The sequence below is a fragment of the Echinops telfairi genome, unplaced genomic scaffold, assembly GCF_000313985.2.
Source record: "Echinops telfairi isolate 266 unplaced genomic scaffold, ASM31398v2 ScPeMD7_3533;HRSCAF=4204_0, whole genome shotgun sequence".
In the NCBI taxonomy this organism is placed as follows: domain Eukaryota; kingdom Metazoa; phylum Chordata; class Mammalia; order Afrosoricida; family Tenrecidae; genus Echinops; species Echinops telfairi.
In genome coordinates, this window is record NW_022107431.1 from 6,432,125 (window position 1) to 6,452,349 (window position 20,225).

Here is a 20,225-nt window from a genome sequence, read left to right on the forward strand (position 1 = left end):
GTGTCGGGAAGGTGAGCATCATAGAATGCCCATTTAATAGAAGAAAGTATTCTTGTGTTGAGGGAGTACTTGAGTGAAGGCCCAATGTCCTTCTGCTACCTTAATACTAAATCTATAAATGTAGGCTCATAGATCTATTTCCCCATCCATAAGTTTTGGTTAGAGGTGATGCTGATCAGGGAAAATGGCCAAAGTGATACATTTATTATTATTTTCTACTTTTGACTGAAATGCATTGACGGCTTACTGCATGGGACTGTTTACTCTCTGACCCCTTCCTCGGGTATCAGAATCAACAGCACTCAGCCCTCCCTTGAAGTAGTTTCTCACTTGAGACCAGGACATGTGTAGCCCTACAAAATCATGCCTGCATGTGTCACTTATGTGTTTGATGATGCTGTTTGTAACAATCATCTTCATCATAAATCTGGAAAATTTATTTAATCTAGATTGAGCCTTGGTTTGCTATTTCTGTCAGCAAGAAGAAATATTTAGGCGTTGTTGGCGTGTAAACCCTGTCACAATGGCTCAGCCATTCTCTTGTGACACAGTAACCACCTTATATAAATGAATGAGTCTGCCTGTGTGCCAATAAAACTTTATTGAATGATTATGACATAGATTGTCATATGTCATGAAATAGTCTTAGTTTTGTGCCTCCGACAGATAAGCTCTCCTGGCTCGTGGGCTGCACAGAGTGGAAAGCCAGCAGGTCATTGCTTTCTCAAGTCTGCTGTAGATGCTAAATAATTCATATACTTTTCATGATCTGCTCCATGACAGGACGAAGAGGGAAACATTTTCTAGAAAGCAGCCAAATGACGGGCACCCCATGGTATTACCTGACTTTGTCTTTATCTGAAACTTTCCTGGCAGCTCTTAGATCTGAGAAATGAAATGCGTTTTCCATGTTGTCGTTGCAGTTACTTTCTAATCCACAGCTCCTTTCTGCCACCCGGAGATCTGTAAGCCTCTTCAAACTGTAATGTAAAAACCATTATTCTATAAAAGTAAAAAAAACAACAACAGCAACAACCCACCAAAAATCGTGCTGCTATCTGGGTCAATTCCAACCAATGGGCCTCCTGTCAGTCGGGTAGGACTGCCCCTGCGGCCCTTTGAGACGCTAATCTTCCCTGGAGTTGAAATCTTTGCTTTTTCCCTTCTTACTCGGTAGAAAGGATATTAAAGTGAAGGTTTTAGCCACACAATTATGGGCACAGAATGAGCAATGGCTAGGCAAAGAAAAATGTGTGTTTTCCGAATCTGCAAAGGAGTTAAGTTACATCTGCTGTATAGTCACAAAGACTACATTTGTTTCTAGCCCTCCACAGAAACAGCAGTGGCACCGCATCCTGAAGCCCATGTGCTGTTGCTTTTAGCTGCGGTCCCCTTATTTTGATTCACGGCGACCTCATATGTGTTCTAGGGATTTTCAAAGACACAGCCTTGCAGGAGGAGACAGCCAAGGGTGTCTTCAGAGGCCTTTCTGGGTGGGCCCAAACCACCAACCTTTCAGCTAGTAGTCAATAAGGTGGCCATTGGCACCACCCAGGGACTTCCAGCAGTGCAAACAGTGTGGACCAACCCGTGCATGTTGCCTTTCTCCATCCATAGGAGTTCTGTGCTTTTATGAAACACATCCTTTTTCTTATGCTCCTGAGAACAGTGGGGGAAATTATGAACGAGCGTTCTGTAACTTACCTGCCCAACCTCAGGGGGTCAGATAAAATAGGACCTTCTAGGGCAATTACAGGAATTACCATGGAAACACAGTAGTTGCTGTTCTGAATTCTGAAAAATACAGATGTGGGAAAGCAACATCTCTGCTATGAACAGAAAGTTTCATTTCCTCAATGACTTTGTGGCTGGAAATCTAACACTGGGCAGAAGAATGGAAAAGGAACCGGTTGCTCTCATTTGGAGGCTACTGACACAACCTGTAGGGGTTCTCTTTGCCATTGATGGTGGCGTCCACAGACTCAGACTCCTGAACTGGTGCCCAGAGAAACTGCCTCCTTCTGACAGACCAGGGAAGAGGCACCATTGTGTTGATTTCAGGATTAAACAAACAAAAATTCCAAACCGATTGCCATTAAGTCCATTTGCCTCACAGCCACCCAATAGGACAGGGTACAAGGTACCTGAGTTAGCTTATTGTGCCAACCTGGCCAATAAACACATGTTGGGTTAATTAAAGTGCGGGAGGATAAATGGCTTGGTGAGCCTCGCCTTTCTAGTTCTCGGGTCTCTTGCTTTGTGATGGTCGGACCAGGGTGCAGCTGCCTTAGCTAGTTCCCTGCTTCAGCTGGCAAGGCTCACTTCCTGCAAGACACCCCCAAGGAGAAGCTGCATGGACCTACCCCGATGCAGCTGTGGGTGCTGGAGCAGCCGTGTGGAGACCCCTGCCAGCGCTGAGATGCTTACACATTCACTGATTGTGCTTTCCTCCTGCAGTTGGCGTCATTGCGTGTGTTTTGTGAGATGGAGGAGGACTTTGTGGAATGGTGTCAGACATATGGGCTAATGTTGGACTTGTGGGCTTGAGCAGCACTGGGTTGGGATGTCTTCTTGATGTGCACTAACCCTTTATTTAAAACTCTTTCTTATACATGAGTTTCTGTGGATTGGTTTCTCTAAAGTACCCAGACTAACACAGTACCTTATGGATTTCTGAGACTCTCTTTATGGACTTAGAAAGGCTCATCTTTCTCCTGATTTCATGGGTAAGCTTAGTTCAATGTACTTCTTTCAAAGCAGGTACTTTGCCGAACCTTTTGGTGTGCTGAGGAACAACAGCAAAAAAAAAAAAAAAAAATTCAAATCCACTGACATGGAGTAAATTCCAACACGTAACAAACCCACAGGACAGATTGTCAAGCCTGTAATTCTTTTCAGGAGTAGAAATCCTCGTCTTTCTCCCATGCAGCTTCTGGTGGTTTCAAACGGTTGACCTTACGGTTAGCAGCCTCATGGGTAACCTCTTTGCCACCAGGGCTTCTCGCAGTGTGCTGAGTTCATTGTCAATCCCCCAAAGTCACAGTGTATGAACTACTGCTGACCAACCAGAGTCAACTTGCCCCAGACCACTTCATCCCACGAGGACAAGTTACCACGTGGCTGAGGACAGAGGAAGTGGGAAGCTGTTTTTGTGGGAACTGCAGTGATGTTGGAAACTTAAAGGAAAAAAGCCAGGAGAGATCATTATTTGATTATTGCTTTTGATTCAGAATAGATTGGCGAGTGTGTAGTGATACATTTAGAATAAAAGTTAAGAAAAGAAATTAAATTAGGGGAAATGGGGCAAAGAATAATCGGTGATATTAGTAAGCCATCTATCGTAGGTCATGCATTTGACTCTAAAATTTACTCAGTTGTCTAAAATGGAAAGACACTTAGTTTATAGTGTCTATGAGTTATAAACAATACTTATTACTCAAGTTCACTTTGGCTCAGAGGGGCTCTGTAGGTCAGGGTCGACCTGCTCCTGAGTTTCTCTGAAACAGTGAATAGTAACAGGAGTAGCAAACCAGGCCTTTATCCCATGTGTGTGGTTGGTGGGTTTGAACCTCAGACCTAGTGCTTAGCATCCTGCATTTAAGCCACAACCCCAAATAGCTATTTATAGAGTAAGGCACAGCATTGTTACAGAGAAGCAGAGATCCAGACAGATAGAGAACGATGCCTCTTCCTTAGGTCTTGATAAAACGAAGTCCACCTGCTCACCATATTGGCCCCTTTCCACGTCTCAATTTAAACTAGAAAAACAGAGGCTGATGAATGTGATTAAAGTTTTAGGTATCATTTCACTCTTCTTTTTGTTACTTACCATCACTTGTCATCCCCAGAGACCCTGAGCACAGGGAACAGGGATCAATGCCTAGGTTGTACACATCTTCAGGTCCATTGGGGCACTTGAGCTCACATTTGCAGGCATTTTCAACTTTGAGTCCCTGCAACCCAGGAGCCACATTGCACTGCCAAGTCCAACACTAGTCTGCTGTGATCCACATGGTTTTGTCTGGCTAGAACTTGGGAGTCCCTTCTTCCAAGTCTGGAAGCCCTTCTGAAACCTGTGCACCGTGGCTGAGCCTGCTAGTATCCGAAATGCCAGTGGCATCTCTTTTAGCATCACAGCCAGCCCAGGATGACACACTGACAGATGGGTACTGGATCATTTATTTATTACCTCACTTTTCTTTCAATAACTTTATAATGTCTTGTGAAAAGAATGCACGCACACGGTCATGAATGCATGCCATTCTTCAAACACACAGAAGGCCTTAGAATAAAAATCTGCAGCATGTAAGGCTATTGGTCTCTTCCATGCCCATTGTTTCCCCCAACTCCACTCTTGCCTTCTCCGTTTTTATCATGGCTGCCCTTCCCTTTATACCTTCCAAGCTGATTAGTATGTACTTTTGTTGCTTATCACCGTGAACATCAATTGGCAGTCATGTGATTCCCAAATTGAAAAGGAGATGCATGTTTACATCGCTGTGACTAGTGTGGGAGTGCACATATATGCCCTTCACTTGAAGTGCCAAGAAAGTGCTTTCTTATTCTCCCTAAGTCACATGGTCTCACTCATGACCCCATGCCCTTCCATGTAGCTTGGAGAGCATTCCCTTCATGATGTTTTGCATGATATCATGTCAGGATCCCCAAGAACACCTCCCACTGCCAGCTTCCCTGGTCCACTGGAAGAACTCACAGGTGTCTATGTAGAGTGTTGCTCACATTAGTATTCCTTGTGCTGAAAGGCTACCAAAGGAACTCTGAGAGGACACGGATGGGCCAGACATGTTGGTCAGTGACCTGGGGTTCACTTTCCAAGGTTCTCTCCCAATGGAGTCGCACAGAAAGCAATCTGAAACCAGACTTGCTGCCACGGAGTCAGTTGTGACTCATGGGGACCACATAGGCCAGAGTAGACCTGCTCCAAACGTTTCCCAAAACCGAGGCCTTGGCAGACGTTGACTGCCCGCTTCCTCCCTCAGAGCAGCTGGGAGGTTCGCAAGACTGGCAAGTGCTCTAACTCTTTTGCTTTAATCACACAAGACAAGGAAGGCGTTAGGACGACATGCCATCTGCCCACCAAGCTCGCTGTAGAGTCCTTACCCATGGATCACTGGGGACTGTTCACCAGCAAACCCTTTGCTTAGCACATCTCAAAGCCTGAGCCCCTCAGAATGAAAGCAGTGCACAGAATGCACCACAATACTTGTCATGAAAAACAATGCTTCTTTGGGAAGTGTGGGAATATTCAAAATCCAAGTTCTCGATGGCCCTGCCGGCAGGGCCATAGAGGGACAGCGGCGCCTCCCAACCTCTGTTGATCCCAGACTTGCCTGTTGGCTGGAGAAACTGTGGATTCCAACGGCAGCTTCCTTAGAGATGTGGTTTCACTGGAACAATGTACGTGGATTACCATCTGTATACCCAAGATTTATTCTCTTTTCTTCACAGGGCCCGTCTTGCTGGGAAGATGTCCTCATTCCAAACCGGATGAGTGGGGAATGCCAGTCTCCAAACTGCTCAGGGACAAGGGCTGTAAGTACCCGCTCAAGCTCACGTCTGTCTATACACACACCCTCATCTAAGCGTGCGTGTGCACAGGCTTTTCTCTGACCAGCCTTTACCCAGTCGACCTACGGCCTGGCCTGGTATGGTCATTTTGCTAAGTACTCAATCACTGTGGGACACAATGCTGGTATACGTCCCTGATACTCCTCATTGTGTGGAATTCACAGATTTCCAAAAAGAGCCTAGGAAAGAAAAGTCATTAAGATAATTTCCTTAATCTAATAATACTGTACAAGTATGTATATTCCTTGTCATTTGAAATTCGTGGGGGTTTGTGTGTGTGTGCACGCACGTGTGTGTGCATTTTAGTAGTTTCTACATTTCTTCTGTAGTTTTCTGGCACTAGGGGTAGATAGAATATTATCTGCATAAAAAGCCATCAGGCTGAATCTGCCTCTTCTCTGGACTCTGCTCATTGCTCCTGTGAGTTTTGAGACTCTGCTCTTTCTCCATTTGGGGCTGCCGGTGGTTTTCAACCTTGTGGTTAGCAGCCCAACGCATAACCTTAGGCCCTGATCAGCAAGGTAAGCCCTTGTAAACCACCACCCACTCCTTGGGAGATGGACGGGGCTTTCCTCTTGTCTTGAGTAAAGAGTTTAAGTTTTGAAATCCTACAGGGCAATTGTACCCTGTCCTATAGGGTCAATATGCATCAGTATTGGCTCAAGGACTGTGCGTTTGTTTACTCTGGTCTCCGTAGTTCCTCTTCTCCTTGAGAACATGGGCCGTGTGTTAATTATTGGACAGGCACTTCTTGAAAGAGACTTTCTAGTTTTCAGGCTATTTTTAAATTAAATGTATTCATAAAGTCACAGTACTTCTCTAACTTTGCTTCTGATATGTATTCCATTGTAAATCTTAACTCCGAAAATTTCTGTATTTTTAATTTCTAATCATCATGCTGAATGTATTTTCTGGGCTATAAATCCTGCCATGCTACAAACACAAGCATCAGTGGTGGCTAAGGCACTGTCACAGCCAGTTGGCAGGTAATATCTCTGCTAAGGAACAAAGCCCGTAAAAAGCAACAGGGACGCATTTGAACTAGAATCCTGGGATGGCAGTAAGGCAGCCATGCGATAATCCTCCTTCAAACTAGCACTAGAAGCCAGAGGCAGACCCCTGTGAACATAAAAAGGTAAATAAATCTTGGTGAAAAATAATGACTTGCCTGCCACTCACAGATATTGAAACATAATGCAGATTTGAAAACTTCAAACTCTATTAAGTGGTAAGACACAAGAGTCATTTTATTGAGGTTTTAAGTATAATTTCACTTGGATGTGTATATGTCGTACAGTACAATGGGTATTTTAAAAGTTTTTGTAAGAATAGAGAGGGAAGTAAAAGGAAATACAGGAAGGAACTAGGAAGTATAGGGCATTTATAGAAGTCTAAATACAGGTATGTACATATGTAAATGTACTTATTTATGATGATGGGGAAATAGATCTATGTGCCAATATTTATAGGTTTAGTATTAAGGTAGCAGATGGACATTGGGCCCCCACTCAAGTACTCCCTCAATGCAAGAACACTGTTCTCTTAAACTGACATTCCATGATGCTCACCTTCCTGACACGATCGCTAAAGACAAATCAGTGCATAAGCAAATGTGGTGAAGAAAGCTGATGGTGCCCGGCTATCAAAAGATATAGCTTCTGGGGTCTTAAAGGCTTCAAGGTAAACAAGAGGCCATCTAGCTCAGAAGCAACAAAGCCCACATGGAATAAGCACACCAGCCTGTGTGATCACGAGGTTTTGAAGGGATCAGATATCAAGGAACAAAAAAGTCATATCATTGGGAATGAGGGGGAGTGCAAATGGGGGACCCAAAGCCCACCTGTAGACAACTGGACATCCCCTTACAGAAAGGTTGTGGGGAGAAGATGAGCCAGTCAGGGAGCAGGGTAGCAACGATGAAACATACAACTTTTCTCTAGTTCTTAAATGCCTCCTCCCCTCCGCCCCCCCACTGTCATGATCCCAATGCTACCTTACAAATCTGGCTAGGCCAGAGGGTGTACACTGGAAAGATAGGAACTGGAAACACAGGGAATCCAGGACAGATGAACCCCTCAGGACCAGTGGTGAAAGTGGTGATACCAGGAGGGTGGAGCGAAGGTGGGGTAGAAGGGGGGGACCGATTACAAGGATCTACATATAACCTCCTTTCTGGTGGACAGACAGCAGAAAAGTGGGTGAATGGAGATGTCAGACAGTGTAAGATATGACAAACTAATAATAATATATAAATTATCAAGGGCTCAAGGGGGAGTGGGGAGTAGGGAGAGAGGGGAAAAATTAGGAGCTGATAACAAGTTGAAAGCAAATGTTTTTTGAATGATGATGGCAACAAATGTACAAATGTGCTTGACACAATGGATGGATGTATGCATTGTGATAAGAGTTGTATGAGCCCCCAATAAAATGATTTTAAAAAAACCCAAACACCAAAAAGCAAACCTTAAACCTAAAAGTAGAAGGGAAACAAATGGAATGTTTCCACAGACTTCTTGAAGCTGTGTGTGTGTGTGTGTGTGTGTGTGTGTGTGTGTGTGTGTAATGTGTTTGAGGAGCAAGATTAGGCTTTGGACTCCCATGAAGAATTACAATCTTAGAAACCCACATGGGCAATTCTACCCTGTCCTATAGGGTCACTGTGAGTTGGAATCAACTAGATAACAGTAAGAAGAAAAAATATAGTAACTTTAATTTCACATAATTAATTGTGTGTGTGTGTGTGTGTGTGTGTGTGTGTGTGTGTTAGGAGTAACTGATTCTAGCCCAACTCATAGCATCTCAATGTACACCAGAAAGAAACATGTCCTGGTCCTGCAAGATCCTTACCATCTTTGCTGTGTTACAGCCACTGTGTCAATCCATCACAATGTCCTATGTGTGTATGAAATTATTGTGCAGTGGTTAAGCTCTGGACTGCTCACCACAATGTCCCAGGCTGGGTTCTGTGGAGAAGCAAAATTAGTGAAGCTGCAAGCTCCAAGTCCATGAGTCAAGTGTTGGGTAGAGGCTTCTCCTTATGTGTGTAGCTGCAGCAGCCGCGGAGCCCATGATGACTTGAAGAAAACAGGCTAGTGCCACAGTAGCTAATGAACCCAAGGTCAGTTCATTAGGCCTATGACCGCAGAGGCAAATGGATGGAATGTCTGCAGGTCAGACGGCAGTTTGCTGCTGGTTCTTAGGATCAGCAGGCAGTATGACAGGCCACTGGCTCAAGTCTAAAGATCCAGAGGTCAATAGACCAGATGTAGGATCTAGACCCAGCAAAACAAACAAACAAACAACCCCAAACAAGCAAGCTTTTCTACAGCATCCACTTATACTGGAAGCAGGTCACACCCTTAAGGAAGCATCTTTTTTTTCTTTCTTTTCTTTGATCATTTTATTGGCAGCTCAACCAGCTCTTATCCCAATCTATACATCCATCCATTGCATCAAGCACATTTATACATGTGTTGCCATCATCATTTTCAAAATATATTCTTTTTAATTGAGCCCTAGTATCAGTTCCTCAGTTTTTCCCTTCCTCTCCCAGCCCTCGGTCCGTCATGAACCCTTGATCATTTATAAATTATTATTATTTTTTCATGTCTTACACTGACTGATGTCTCCCTTCACCCACTTTTCTGTTATCCATCCCCCTGGGAGGGAGTTATATGTAGAACATTGTGATCAGTTTCCCCTTTCATCCCCTGCCCCGCTCCTCCTAGTATTGCTACTCTCATTATTGGTCCTGAGGGGGTTATCTGTCCTGGATTCCCTGTGTTTCCAGCTCTTAACTGTAGCTGTGTAAATACTCTGGTCTAGCTGGATTTTTAAGGTAGAATTAGGGTCATGATAGTGCAGGGGGTGGAGCGGAGGAGGCATTAAGGAACTAGAGGAATGTTGTATGTTTCCTCAGTGCTACACTTCTCCTTGACTGGTTCAGCTCAGGAAGAATCCTTTCAATTGATGGCATCAGGACTGTAGTCTAGTTAAGGGCATTACATCTCACCGTAACCTTCTTACAACTTCTTGGACACTAATAGCAGATTCTGTTATGGAGATGCTCCAGTGGTATGGAGCCATATGATGGGGAATTACCAGCTCTCAGCTGCCAAATCACTGAGAATCCTTGCCTAGGCATGTTTGCATAAAATGTATCGCATCTTTGTAGTTAATCAATACATTGAGATGTCGGTAAGGAAAGCATCACTATAAAGTGCTCATATATAGGATCTGAAATTCTAAAATTCATCACTGTAGAATCAATTCTGACTCATAGGGACGCTGAAGAAAAAGGCAGAACTTCCCTGTGGGTTTTTGAGACTGCAACTCTTTATAGGACTAGAAGTCCCCATATTAATCTGTATAGGATTATATATATACCTGCATAGGAGCTGCCGATGGATTTGAACTGAGGACCTGGTGGTTAGCAGCCTAATACTTAAATATTACAGGGCTAGACAGAATCCATTAAAGGAACAAAAGAAAAATGTGACCAAATTACAGTGAAAATACATTACACAAGAACTTTTTAGGTTGTGTCTAAATCAGCATTTAAGGGAAATTCATTACCATTCATGTTTATTTTTGCAAAGAAACCATGATTGGATTAATTATTTAAATGCTGTGCGATTGGTGATAGTCAAGACTCTTTGGGAGTGCTTTGTTTTACTGGGTCTTGCAAGCATTCCACCTTTGTCAGGATACCACTTTTCTGGTTTTGGTTTGAGTGGGAGATATCTGCCTTTGTGTTTTCTCTTACTGTGGTTTCAGTCATCACATATTCTATTATATATTGTTTCAAAAGGGAGAACCAGAAACTTGCCATGTTCAATGATATTTTCTCCACTGTTTTGTAAACACTAACTAAGTCTTCAATAAAGAAATAGATCATTTCTGCATTTGATTATACCTTTACCAGTGCTCTCAGTGTGAGACATTTCCATATTTAATACTTTTTTCTTACTTAACATGAATATATTTAATGAATTTTTAATTAAGGGAGCTAAATAGAAATCATGAGTCTTATATTTTCTAAGATCAATGAGGCTGTTACGTGTGATAGTCAGGGATGGTGAAAAGAGATAAACCATGTTTGAAGAATTTATTCCATTTTAATCTGCAGTGCTTTGACATCTTTTACCATATTTTGTTCAGTATATATACTTTATATTTTTAAAAAGCTTTAATTTTTTATCACTAATGTAGCCCTAATGCATTCCAAATTTCTATTTATTATCTTAAAGACAAGTCAATACAATCATTTTAAATAGCAATAAAACTTAATTTTGATTTTGAAGTGTCCAAATACTCATGACTCTGAGCATAATTGAAACAGGAATCTGAACACCCTTCAGCTCCTCTATAATTGTGGTTATTTTGAAAGAAGCATCACAGTGGTTCTGAAAGGCATTTTTTTTAAAGGAATTTCAGTTTACTTCGGAGTTTATGCTTGAGTGTAGAAGGGGAACATCAATATATTAGAATTGTCTCCATTAGTAAAATTAATTCGACTTTGCTTGTAATATTTTAACTAGTCTCCACATATCATCATTTTATGTTACCTACGATGATTTTAGCAATAAAAATTGTTTATGTGCTTGTATATGCTTAAGGTTTTGTGCATTTATGTTAATGTTCACACATACAGCCCATAATATTTGCAGTAGCCTGAAGTCTTTAAACCTCATCCCTGAAGTTTTCGAAACCATCCCATTTTAATGTCCAACAGTCCACTGATCATGTCTTCATTGCTACCGTTGGTACCCCTTGTTCAACTTGCCACACTTCGTAGCCCCTTGCACAACAGAACTCTGTAGTCCTGCACCATTCTCAGGATGGGCTTCAGAAAAGGCCACTGTACACCATACTTTTCATCGGATTTTCTGAGCTAGATCACCATGCCTTTCTTTTCAGTTGGTCGTATTCTGGAAGCTCCGCTGAAATGCATTAAGCATAACACACAGCACTGATATCCAAGTTTATGCTGAAGGTGCATGGCTTCTGCCCATGAGGTGAATTGCTGGGGCATCAGTGCCAGTTCTCTTGAGCAGAATGTGAGTTACTTTCCATGGAATCTCCTGTGCCTCCTGTGTTCTTGTAATAAATAAGAGGTTCTTCTTACAGAATACACCCCTTTCCCTGACCCTTGAAGAGGAGATATTAGGGTTTAAGATATGGGATATCTTGGGAAAAGATATCCATTGTAAATGCTATATTCAAAGTATTAAATGAGTAGTCATTCTATTAATTTTGTTTGTTTGTGTTTTTTTTCATGGAGTGTGTGTCTATTTTCCAGATATTTTAATGCATGCTATGCTATACATTTTTAGAAATAATATTTACCTGAAATATCATATAAAGTCTTGTAATCTTAACTTTTTCAGAGTATTTTATCTTGATTGGAATTTACACTTGTGTATATACAGGATATTTTTCTTATTAGAAATAGTTCAGCAGGACATTTTACAAGGCCTCCAGGTTTTATTTTAAATGGAATTAAGGCTAAAACATACCCTGAACAATAATAAATCACATACTTATTGAATGCAGTATAATAAGCGTAGAGTATTTCAACTTTATCAACATGTAATTTCTTTCATTCCTTTTCCCGGGGTGGGCTCAGTATATGTCAACTGGGCCATTAGTCTGAATAAAACTTAATATTCACAGTGTGTATCTCTGATTGCATCTTCTTGGGAGTTGTTGACCGGAGCAAAAGGAATCGTAAATAAGCATCTCCTAATACTGAGCTGTTTTGATTTATAGGTCCTACTTATAGTGTATCTCTCTGAATTTCTTATTAATGCGCTAAGTAAATCAGGTTACAATCTTCAGTGGGATGTGTGCTTTGATTGCTGGCTTAGATTTCTGTAGAGTTTCACACAATTTCTCAGGACAGTTTCTCTGTGTCTACAGAACCCAGTGCTGGAGAGTCAGTTCTGACTCATAGGACACCTTCAAGACACAGGAGAACTGCTCCTTAGAGTTTCCAGACTTTAAGCCATCAGAGTAGCAGAGAACTCATCCCTCTTTTTGAGACCACCTGTAGATTCGAACCACCAACATTTCAGTTAGCATTCAGATTCTCAATCATTTCTGCCAGCATTGTTGTTGTTGTTGTTAGATGCTGTTGAGTAGATGATAACTCATTGTGACCGTATGCACAACAGAGCGATACACAACACAACCCTGTGCCATCCTCTCAATTGCTCTTACGTTTGAACCCATCATTGCAGTCACTCTGTTCATTCGTCCTTGTCGAGGCTGCCAGCAAAAGGAAGTCTCAACAAGATTGATTGAATTGTGCCTGTAAGGTTTTGCATATAAAACACATTTCACTATCTTCTACTACCTAAAAATATGGAAATGATAACAAAATATTTTTGGTTTGTTTTTAAAATAGGGGAGCCATGAGCTCTGAGACAGAAGTTTTACCACTCTGCTGACAGGGCACCAGTTAACTCATGTTTGCCTTCCCATTAGTATATGTCATCTGTAAGTCTGGTAGCATCGTGGTTACACGTTGGGCTGCGGATAGAATGGTCAGTCGTTCAAATCCACCCATCATTCTTTGGGTGAAAGGTGAGGCTTTCTACTCCCTTAAAAACTTACTGTCTTGGAAACTCACGAGGCAGTCCTACAGGGTCACCATGAGTTGGAATTGACTCGGTGGCAGTGAGTTTAGATTTCAGTTTTGTTAACCCTGAAAGCCATCTAGCTCTCTAGAGGATCCTGGCTAGTTTGGGCTTGAAATAGCCAGTGAAAGGAATGTTAAGAAGAGTTGTCTTCTTGATCAAATACCCCACAGACTACAATAAACAACAGTATGGCTTTGCAGAGCCTGGCTTATATTTTTCTTTATACAAATTCACTTGCACGGCAGAGAATCCTCCCTAGTGACAGCCTTCTCAGAGGTGGCACTTAAAGAAGTTCATGCCTAGTCCCACCTTAGGGGTCCCACAGTGCCTTTGGAACACTGACACGGGAGGTGTGGGTGGTGGGGGTTCAAGGTGATAACAAAAACGGTGGAGCCAAGGGCGCATCTCCTGCTCTTTCTTTGGGACCTCTCCTCTGTCCTCTGAGAAATGTTCGTTCTGCCCTTACACTATTGCCCACAGTCATAGTTTCCTAATTCTAAGTAAAACTGAATTTTGAAAGCTTTGAAGTCAAATTTAGATTATGATTGAATGATGTCCACGTGTGACAAAATGTTCCCCGTTTTCTGACAAGCAATTTGGGTGACAAACTAGAAACACCTTTATAGCATTTTTCAAAAGCCGATCAGGTATTGAAAGCCAAGGACAGCTGACTTCTAAATCCGGTTTGGAGAACTTGATGGAAAAAATGTTCACGTTCCCTTTTGAGTTGTTAAGCAAAGAAATGGAAGACGGATAGTTTCATTACAGAATTTGCTAAGCTTTTTCAAATGTGAACAAAAAATAAATTGTTTATACATGAAAATAAATTCATCTACTGTGTGGGGAAATGTGTCCATCTTTGGGGTGCTTTGGAAATTTAGGTCATTTGTGAAGACCTGCAGAAACTTGCTGACATTTGAAGTCTTCTCTTACATTCAATTTTCTTTCTTACGACTTAAATATCCATGTTTCCTTTCTGGGCTCTTTTTAACTTGGTAGGAAAGGGTCTGTCATTTTGTCATCATTGCCTGTCCGTTTGTCCTAGTCTTTTGGCTTGTGTGTTGATATGATCCTGGAAGCTATTCCATTGGTACTTAAAATACCAGCAGGGCCACCCAAAGAAAACAGTTTTCCATGACGTTTCCTGACAATGAACAGTCAAAGTATAGGGAGTCAGCTCCCCACTTCAGAGAATGGCATCTCTGAAAATCTAACACGTAGATCCAAAGCAGTCAGAGACTGAAGGCCGAATGAATGGAAGCAGAATGTTGTCACGGATGGTACCTGATTGTGGGTCCCTGGGGCCCAAGGGCGCTCCCCGTGAGACTGTGGAGAAGCTGGAGACTTCCCAATTATCCTTTGCTGATGCGGCAAGACTCAAGGTGAGGAGAAATTGCTGTAAAACTCTGCTATTGTTTGGAACTTTAAATGAATATAAGAAAATTGGAAGTGGTCAAAAATGAAATGGAATCACATAAAGATTGATATCCTAGGCATTAGTCAGCTGAAATGGACTGGTATTGACCACTGAGAATCCAAAAATCACATGATTTACTCTGTCAGGAATAACACAATAAAGAAGAATGCCATGTCTTTCGGTGTCATAAAAAGACACTGCAAAATCAACCATGAAGTACAGTGCGGTGATAGGATCATATCAACCCACCTTCAAGGAGATCCAATCAATACAACTGTCATTCAAATTTATGCACCAACCACAAAAATTTGTGATGAAGAAATGGAAGAATTCTCCCAAGGACTTCACTTGGAAATTGATCGAACATGCAGTCAAGATGCTTTGATAATTATTAATGATTGGATTGAAAACGTTGGAAACAAAAAGGAGGGAACAATAGTTGGAAAATGTGGCCTTGGTTATCAAAATGAAACCTGAGATTGCATGACAGAATATTACAAGGCCAACAAATTGATCATAGCACATACCTTTTACAGCAACACTAGAGGCATATGGACTTCACCAGATGAAATCCACAAAAACCAAGTCGACTGCATATGTGGAAAGAGACACAAGAGCCCCTCAATTCAAGCAACTAACACCAGGCCCAGGGCTGACTGTGGAACAGACCACCAATTGGCCATACGAAGTTCAGGTTGAAGCAGAACGAAATTCTTATAAATCCACGAGAGCCAAAATACAAACTGAAATCCATCCCACTTGAAATTTGAGAATATCCCAAGAACAGATTTTATGCTTTGACCATTCATGACAGAAGCCTGATGAGCTGTGGGTAGGCATGAAGATAATTCATGAAGATAATAAAAGGTCAATAAAAAGATAGGAAAGAAAGAAGAGAACAAAGTGGGTGTTGAAAGAGACTAAGTCTTGCTCAATCATAGAGTAACTAAAGCATATGGAAGAAAGGATGAAGTTAAAGAGCTGAATAAAAAATTTCAAAGGGTGCTAAAGATCCCTTCAGGACCAGTGGTGTGAGTGGCGATACTGGGAGGATAGAAGGAGAGTGGGTTGGAAAGAGGGAACTGATTACAAGGATCTATATGTGACCTCCTCCCTGGGGCCCAGACGACAGGAAAGTGGGTGAAGGGAGATGTTGCATAGGGCAAGATATGACAAAATAATAATTTATAAATTATCAAGGGCTCATGAGGGAGCGGGAAGCAGGGAGGGAGGGGAAAAATGAGGACCTAATGCCGGGGGCTTAAGTGGAGAGGAAATGTTTTGAGAATGATGAGGGCAATGAATGTACAAATGTGCTTTACACAATTGATGTATGTATGGATTGTGAGAAGAGTTGTGTGAGCCCCAATAAAACGATTAAAACAAAACAAAAATTTCAAGGGGTACTAAAGAAAACAAAGCCAATATTATAAAGAAATATGAGACAAGCTTAGAATTCGAAAAGCAAAAGGGAACAGCACACCCAGCATATCTCAAACTGTAAAAACCCGAGGAAAAATTCAAGCCTCGTGTTGCAATCTTGAAAGTCTGTGAGAAAAATAGAGAAGGATACAGGAAGCATCGGGAAAAGACAGAAAAAAATACACAAAGTTGCTCCACCAAAAAGAACTAGTCTACATCCCACCGTTTCAGGAGGTAGCATATGAGCAAGAACCAATGGTGCTGAAGGAAGGCGTTCAAGCTGCACTGAAAGCAATCGCCAAAAACAGTCTCCAAGAACGGAAGGAATGCCCATTGAAATGTTTCCATTAGTCGATGAAGCACTGGAAGCACTCGGAAGACTGTTAGTTACTTAGTCAACTAGCTGCAGGGGATCATGTTAGTGCTCATTCCAAAGGAAGGTGACCCAACAGAATGGTCAAACTGTAGGGAAATATCATTGATAATGCACACAAATAGAATTTTGCTGAAGATCAGCCAGCAACGGTTACAGCGTCATATTGACAGGAAACTGCCAGGGTTCTAGGCTGAGTTCAAAAGAGGACTTGGGGCAAGGATTATCATTGCTGATGTCAGATACATCCTGGCTGAAATCAGAGAATACCAGAAATATGTTTACTTGTGTTTTATGCACTACAAAAACACATCCAACTCTGGCAACCATAATAATCTGTGGATGACGTAGAGAAGCATAAGAATTCCAGAACATTTCAGTGTGTTCACTCGCAACTTGTACATGGGTCAAGAGGCAGTTGTGAGAGCGCGGCAGGGGAATGCTGCAGTGTTGGAAATCAGGAGATGTGTTCATCAGGGAAATGCCCTTTCATCACACTTGTTCGATCTGTTCGCTGAACAACTACACTGATTTGTCACCAAAGACTCCAGTTCCCTCAAGTAGAAAGAAAATGTTTTGAGAATGATGATGGCAACAAATGTACAAATGTGCTTGACACAATGGAAGTATGTATGGATGGTGATAAGAGTTGTACAATAAAATGATTTTAAAAAGAAAAAAAAAAAAGACGCCAATTCCATTTCAGTTTTAGTGTGTGTGTGAAGCCTCTCAGACTAATATTTAGGTCCAAGGGATAAACAATCTGGAGGGATCTTTAAAATTTTTGTTTTTAAGATAACAACGTTGTATATAGTTACAGAGCCCATTTCAACACGTGGAGTCAGCCCCAGGCTCCTGGGAACCCTCCATAAATGATATTCTCCTCCTTTATTTCTCCTGTTCCTCTTTCCTTCTTCCCCCAGCAACATCCTCTCTCTCCACCACCTTCCCTGTTCTCACTACTCTCCCTGCCTCATGCATGAAAGTCTGCTCTTGGGGTACAAAAATCACCTTTGCCTTTCTTTGTGTTTCCTTATAATAATGGTGTTATTAAATATTTATTTTTGTAAGATGGACTAAGTTTTCTATGTACAATGCTCACTGTTTTTGTTCACGTCTTATGTGCTTAAGAGAGTTGTTTTTTTTAATGTATTAGTCTAGGTACTTTAGAGAAACAAATCCACAGCAACTCATGTATAAGAGAGTTTTATGTAAAGAAAGCGTGCATCACGAAAACATCCCAACCCAATGCTGTCCAAGCCCACAAGTCCAACATTAACCCATTAACCTAACACCAGTCCACAAAGTCCTCCACCTCACAAAAGAGAGGCAATGATGCCGACTGCAGGAGGAAAGCCGAGTCAGTGAATGAATAAGCATCTCAGCACTAGCAGGGGTCTCCACACAGCTGCTCCAGCACCCAGGGCTGCATGGGGATAGGTCCATGTGGCTTCTCCTTGGGGATGTCTTGTAGGAAGTCAATCTTGCAAGCTGAAGCAGGGAACTGCTAAGGCAGCTGCACCCGGTGCAACCATCACAAAACAAGAGACCCGAGAACTAGAAAGGCGAGGCTCACCACCCATGTACCCCTCTGCCTTTCAATTAGCCCCACATGGGATTATCGGCCAGGTTGGCACAATTAACTAACTCAATACCACTCCACAGTAATGTTAAAGACTATTTGTAAATTGTGGCATGAAAAGCCTTGAGATCCAGGGAACGGAACCACACACCAGAGCTCAGTGGGCAAGCAGCAGAGCCTTTGCCTGGGTCAGACAACAAGTGTTCGCATCCCCTTACCCAGACTCAGCGTTGGTGTGAGGGGTGATACCGTTGCCCAGCAAAAGTAAAGTGTCCATATTCACCTTTCTAAACAGCGAAAGTGATTTGTATATCCTCATGACAGACAATATCAGTCAATGTGACTATCGGAGGTATTTGGGAGACCCCGGGATAAGTGATCTTCTGTGTTATAGGTAATGCCTTACTATATATGTGTATATGTTTACATATATGTATAAATTTATGTATAATACACACACATGAATATAGGAGCAAAATCATTTATTTTAACACAGAACTGTTCAGTCACCAGCAATTTACACCTGTTTATTATCCCCAGAGCCTTCAAAAGCCTAATTTTTATATTTTCTGTATTTCCATAGATTGATTACAAAGCTAGAAATGTGACTGTATTTGAGTTCTGTGAAGGCTTTATTCAAGGGCTCCAAACAACAGGGAAATCCATAACAATTAATCAGTATGTTTCTAGACCACTAGCTTCTAGACCAGGATGGAGAAATATCGATCTACCAGGAAAGCTAGCATTTGGTGTAAGGAAACAATTTCAAATGGACGAAAAATGAATTCTGAGAACTAGAGCAAAGGACGATGAAATAGCCCTGTAAACACTGCCAAATGTTTCATCTGGGATGGAGCCGAGACCCACGTGGAAATATGGGGGGTTAGGTGTTGAAGGTCGCGCTCCCTGATAGCCCTAGTGAGGTCCACAGGAGGCTAATGGGGTGAAGAGAATAGAAAGATGATGTGAGATAATGGCGCAAGAGAATGAAGCCTGCTTCTTAGCCAGGAAATCACCCTCTTGATCCTTCAAGCGGGCGATTGAGTGTTCTTGGAGACCCACACTTCATCATCCCTTGATGGCCGTCCTTAAGGAGCCATCATTCTTGTACTCAGGTCAGGCTAGCTCTCAGAAAGATACCAAGGGCCAGGCGGACATTTAGTTTTCAAGAAACACGTTGTCAAAAGTACTTGAAGCCAGTTCATCGACTGGAAATCAGGTTGGAAAATGTGAACGCAGTGAGACTCAAATAAAAAACGGCCCCGATTCATGTGACCCTGTCCCAGACCCGGTGAAACACTTCTACCTGACAAGCACACGTGGTTGAAGGTCCTCGTAATCCAAATCTCGTCAAGTAGGCCATGGCCACTTTTCTTAATGCTCAGAATTCCAGAAAGGAAACTCCATCGTGATCATAATCAGTGAGTACCTCTAAGGTGAAGAGGAAAATTTTTGTTTAGGGATTGAAACAGCAAATGACAATTTCTAAAAGGTATTTGGTCTTCCCATGGAAAGCAATTTTCTCCTCACAACAGACACTGACTGATCGCATCATTCTCTGTGCAGAAAACAAAAACCAGAGTTTGGAAGTTCGTAATCCAGTTGGGTCGACAAGTTAGTTGAAGGGTCCACTTCAACAGAGAGCATCAAAGGAAATAGCAAGCATTTCCTACATGTGAGACACTATAGTGCAGTGGTTCTCAACCTTCCTAATGCTGTGACCCTTTAATACAGTTCCTCATTTTGTAGTGACCCCCCCACCACAAAATTATTTTTGTTGCTACTTCATAACTGTAATTTTGCTACTGTTATGAATCGGGTGACCCCTGTGAAAGGGTCATTCTACTCTTAAAGGGGTTGCGACCCACAGGCTGAGAACTGCTGCTATAGTGGGTTCTAGGGAAAGTAGGTGAATAATTCATCCCCCTGTTGTCATAGCTTGGGACAATCTTAGGGTATGGTTTGGCAAGTAGGCCAATGGTGGTTTTACTAGGAGATAAATGTTGATAGACTTTGCGACCCACTTCTGGAAATTTTAGCAAATGAAAACCCCATGGATCAGCGATTGGATCCTATGGTTCATGGTGTTGCAAGTTTGATTCAACTCAAGCACAGCTAACAGCCACCACCACACTTGTTGCTAAAGATGGGCATAAAGGGTAGGGGAAGGACTTCACTGTGTTAATAGATGCAGGGAAT

General features: G+C 42.0%; 1 protein-coding gene across 4 annotated transcripts in view; it reads left to right on the plus strand.

Annotated features, from left to right (window-relative positions):
• The window catches only part of PRKN (parkin RBR E3 ubiquitin protein ligase), a 1,413,568-nt gene that overhangs the window by 630,719 nt on the left and 762,624 nt on the right, over positions 1-20,225 (plus strand). For all 4 annotated transcript variants that reach the window (XM_045294462.1, XM_045294464.1, XM_045294465.1 and 1 more), the window contains exon 5: positions 5,470-5,553. In XM_045294462.1, the coding sequence (XP_045150397.1) occupies positions 5,470-5,553 (84 nt within the window). The remainder of the gene's footprint in view (positions 1-5,469; positions 5,554-20,225) is intronic.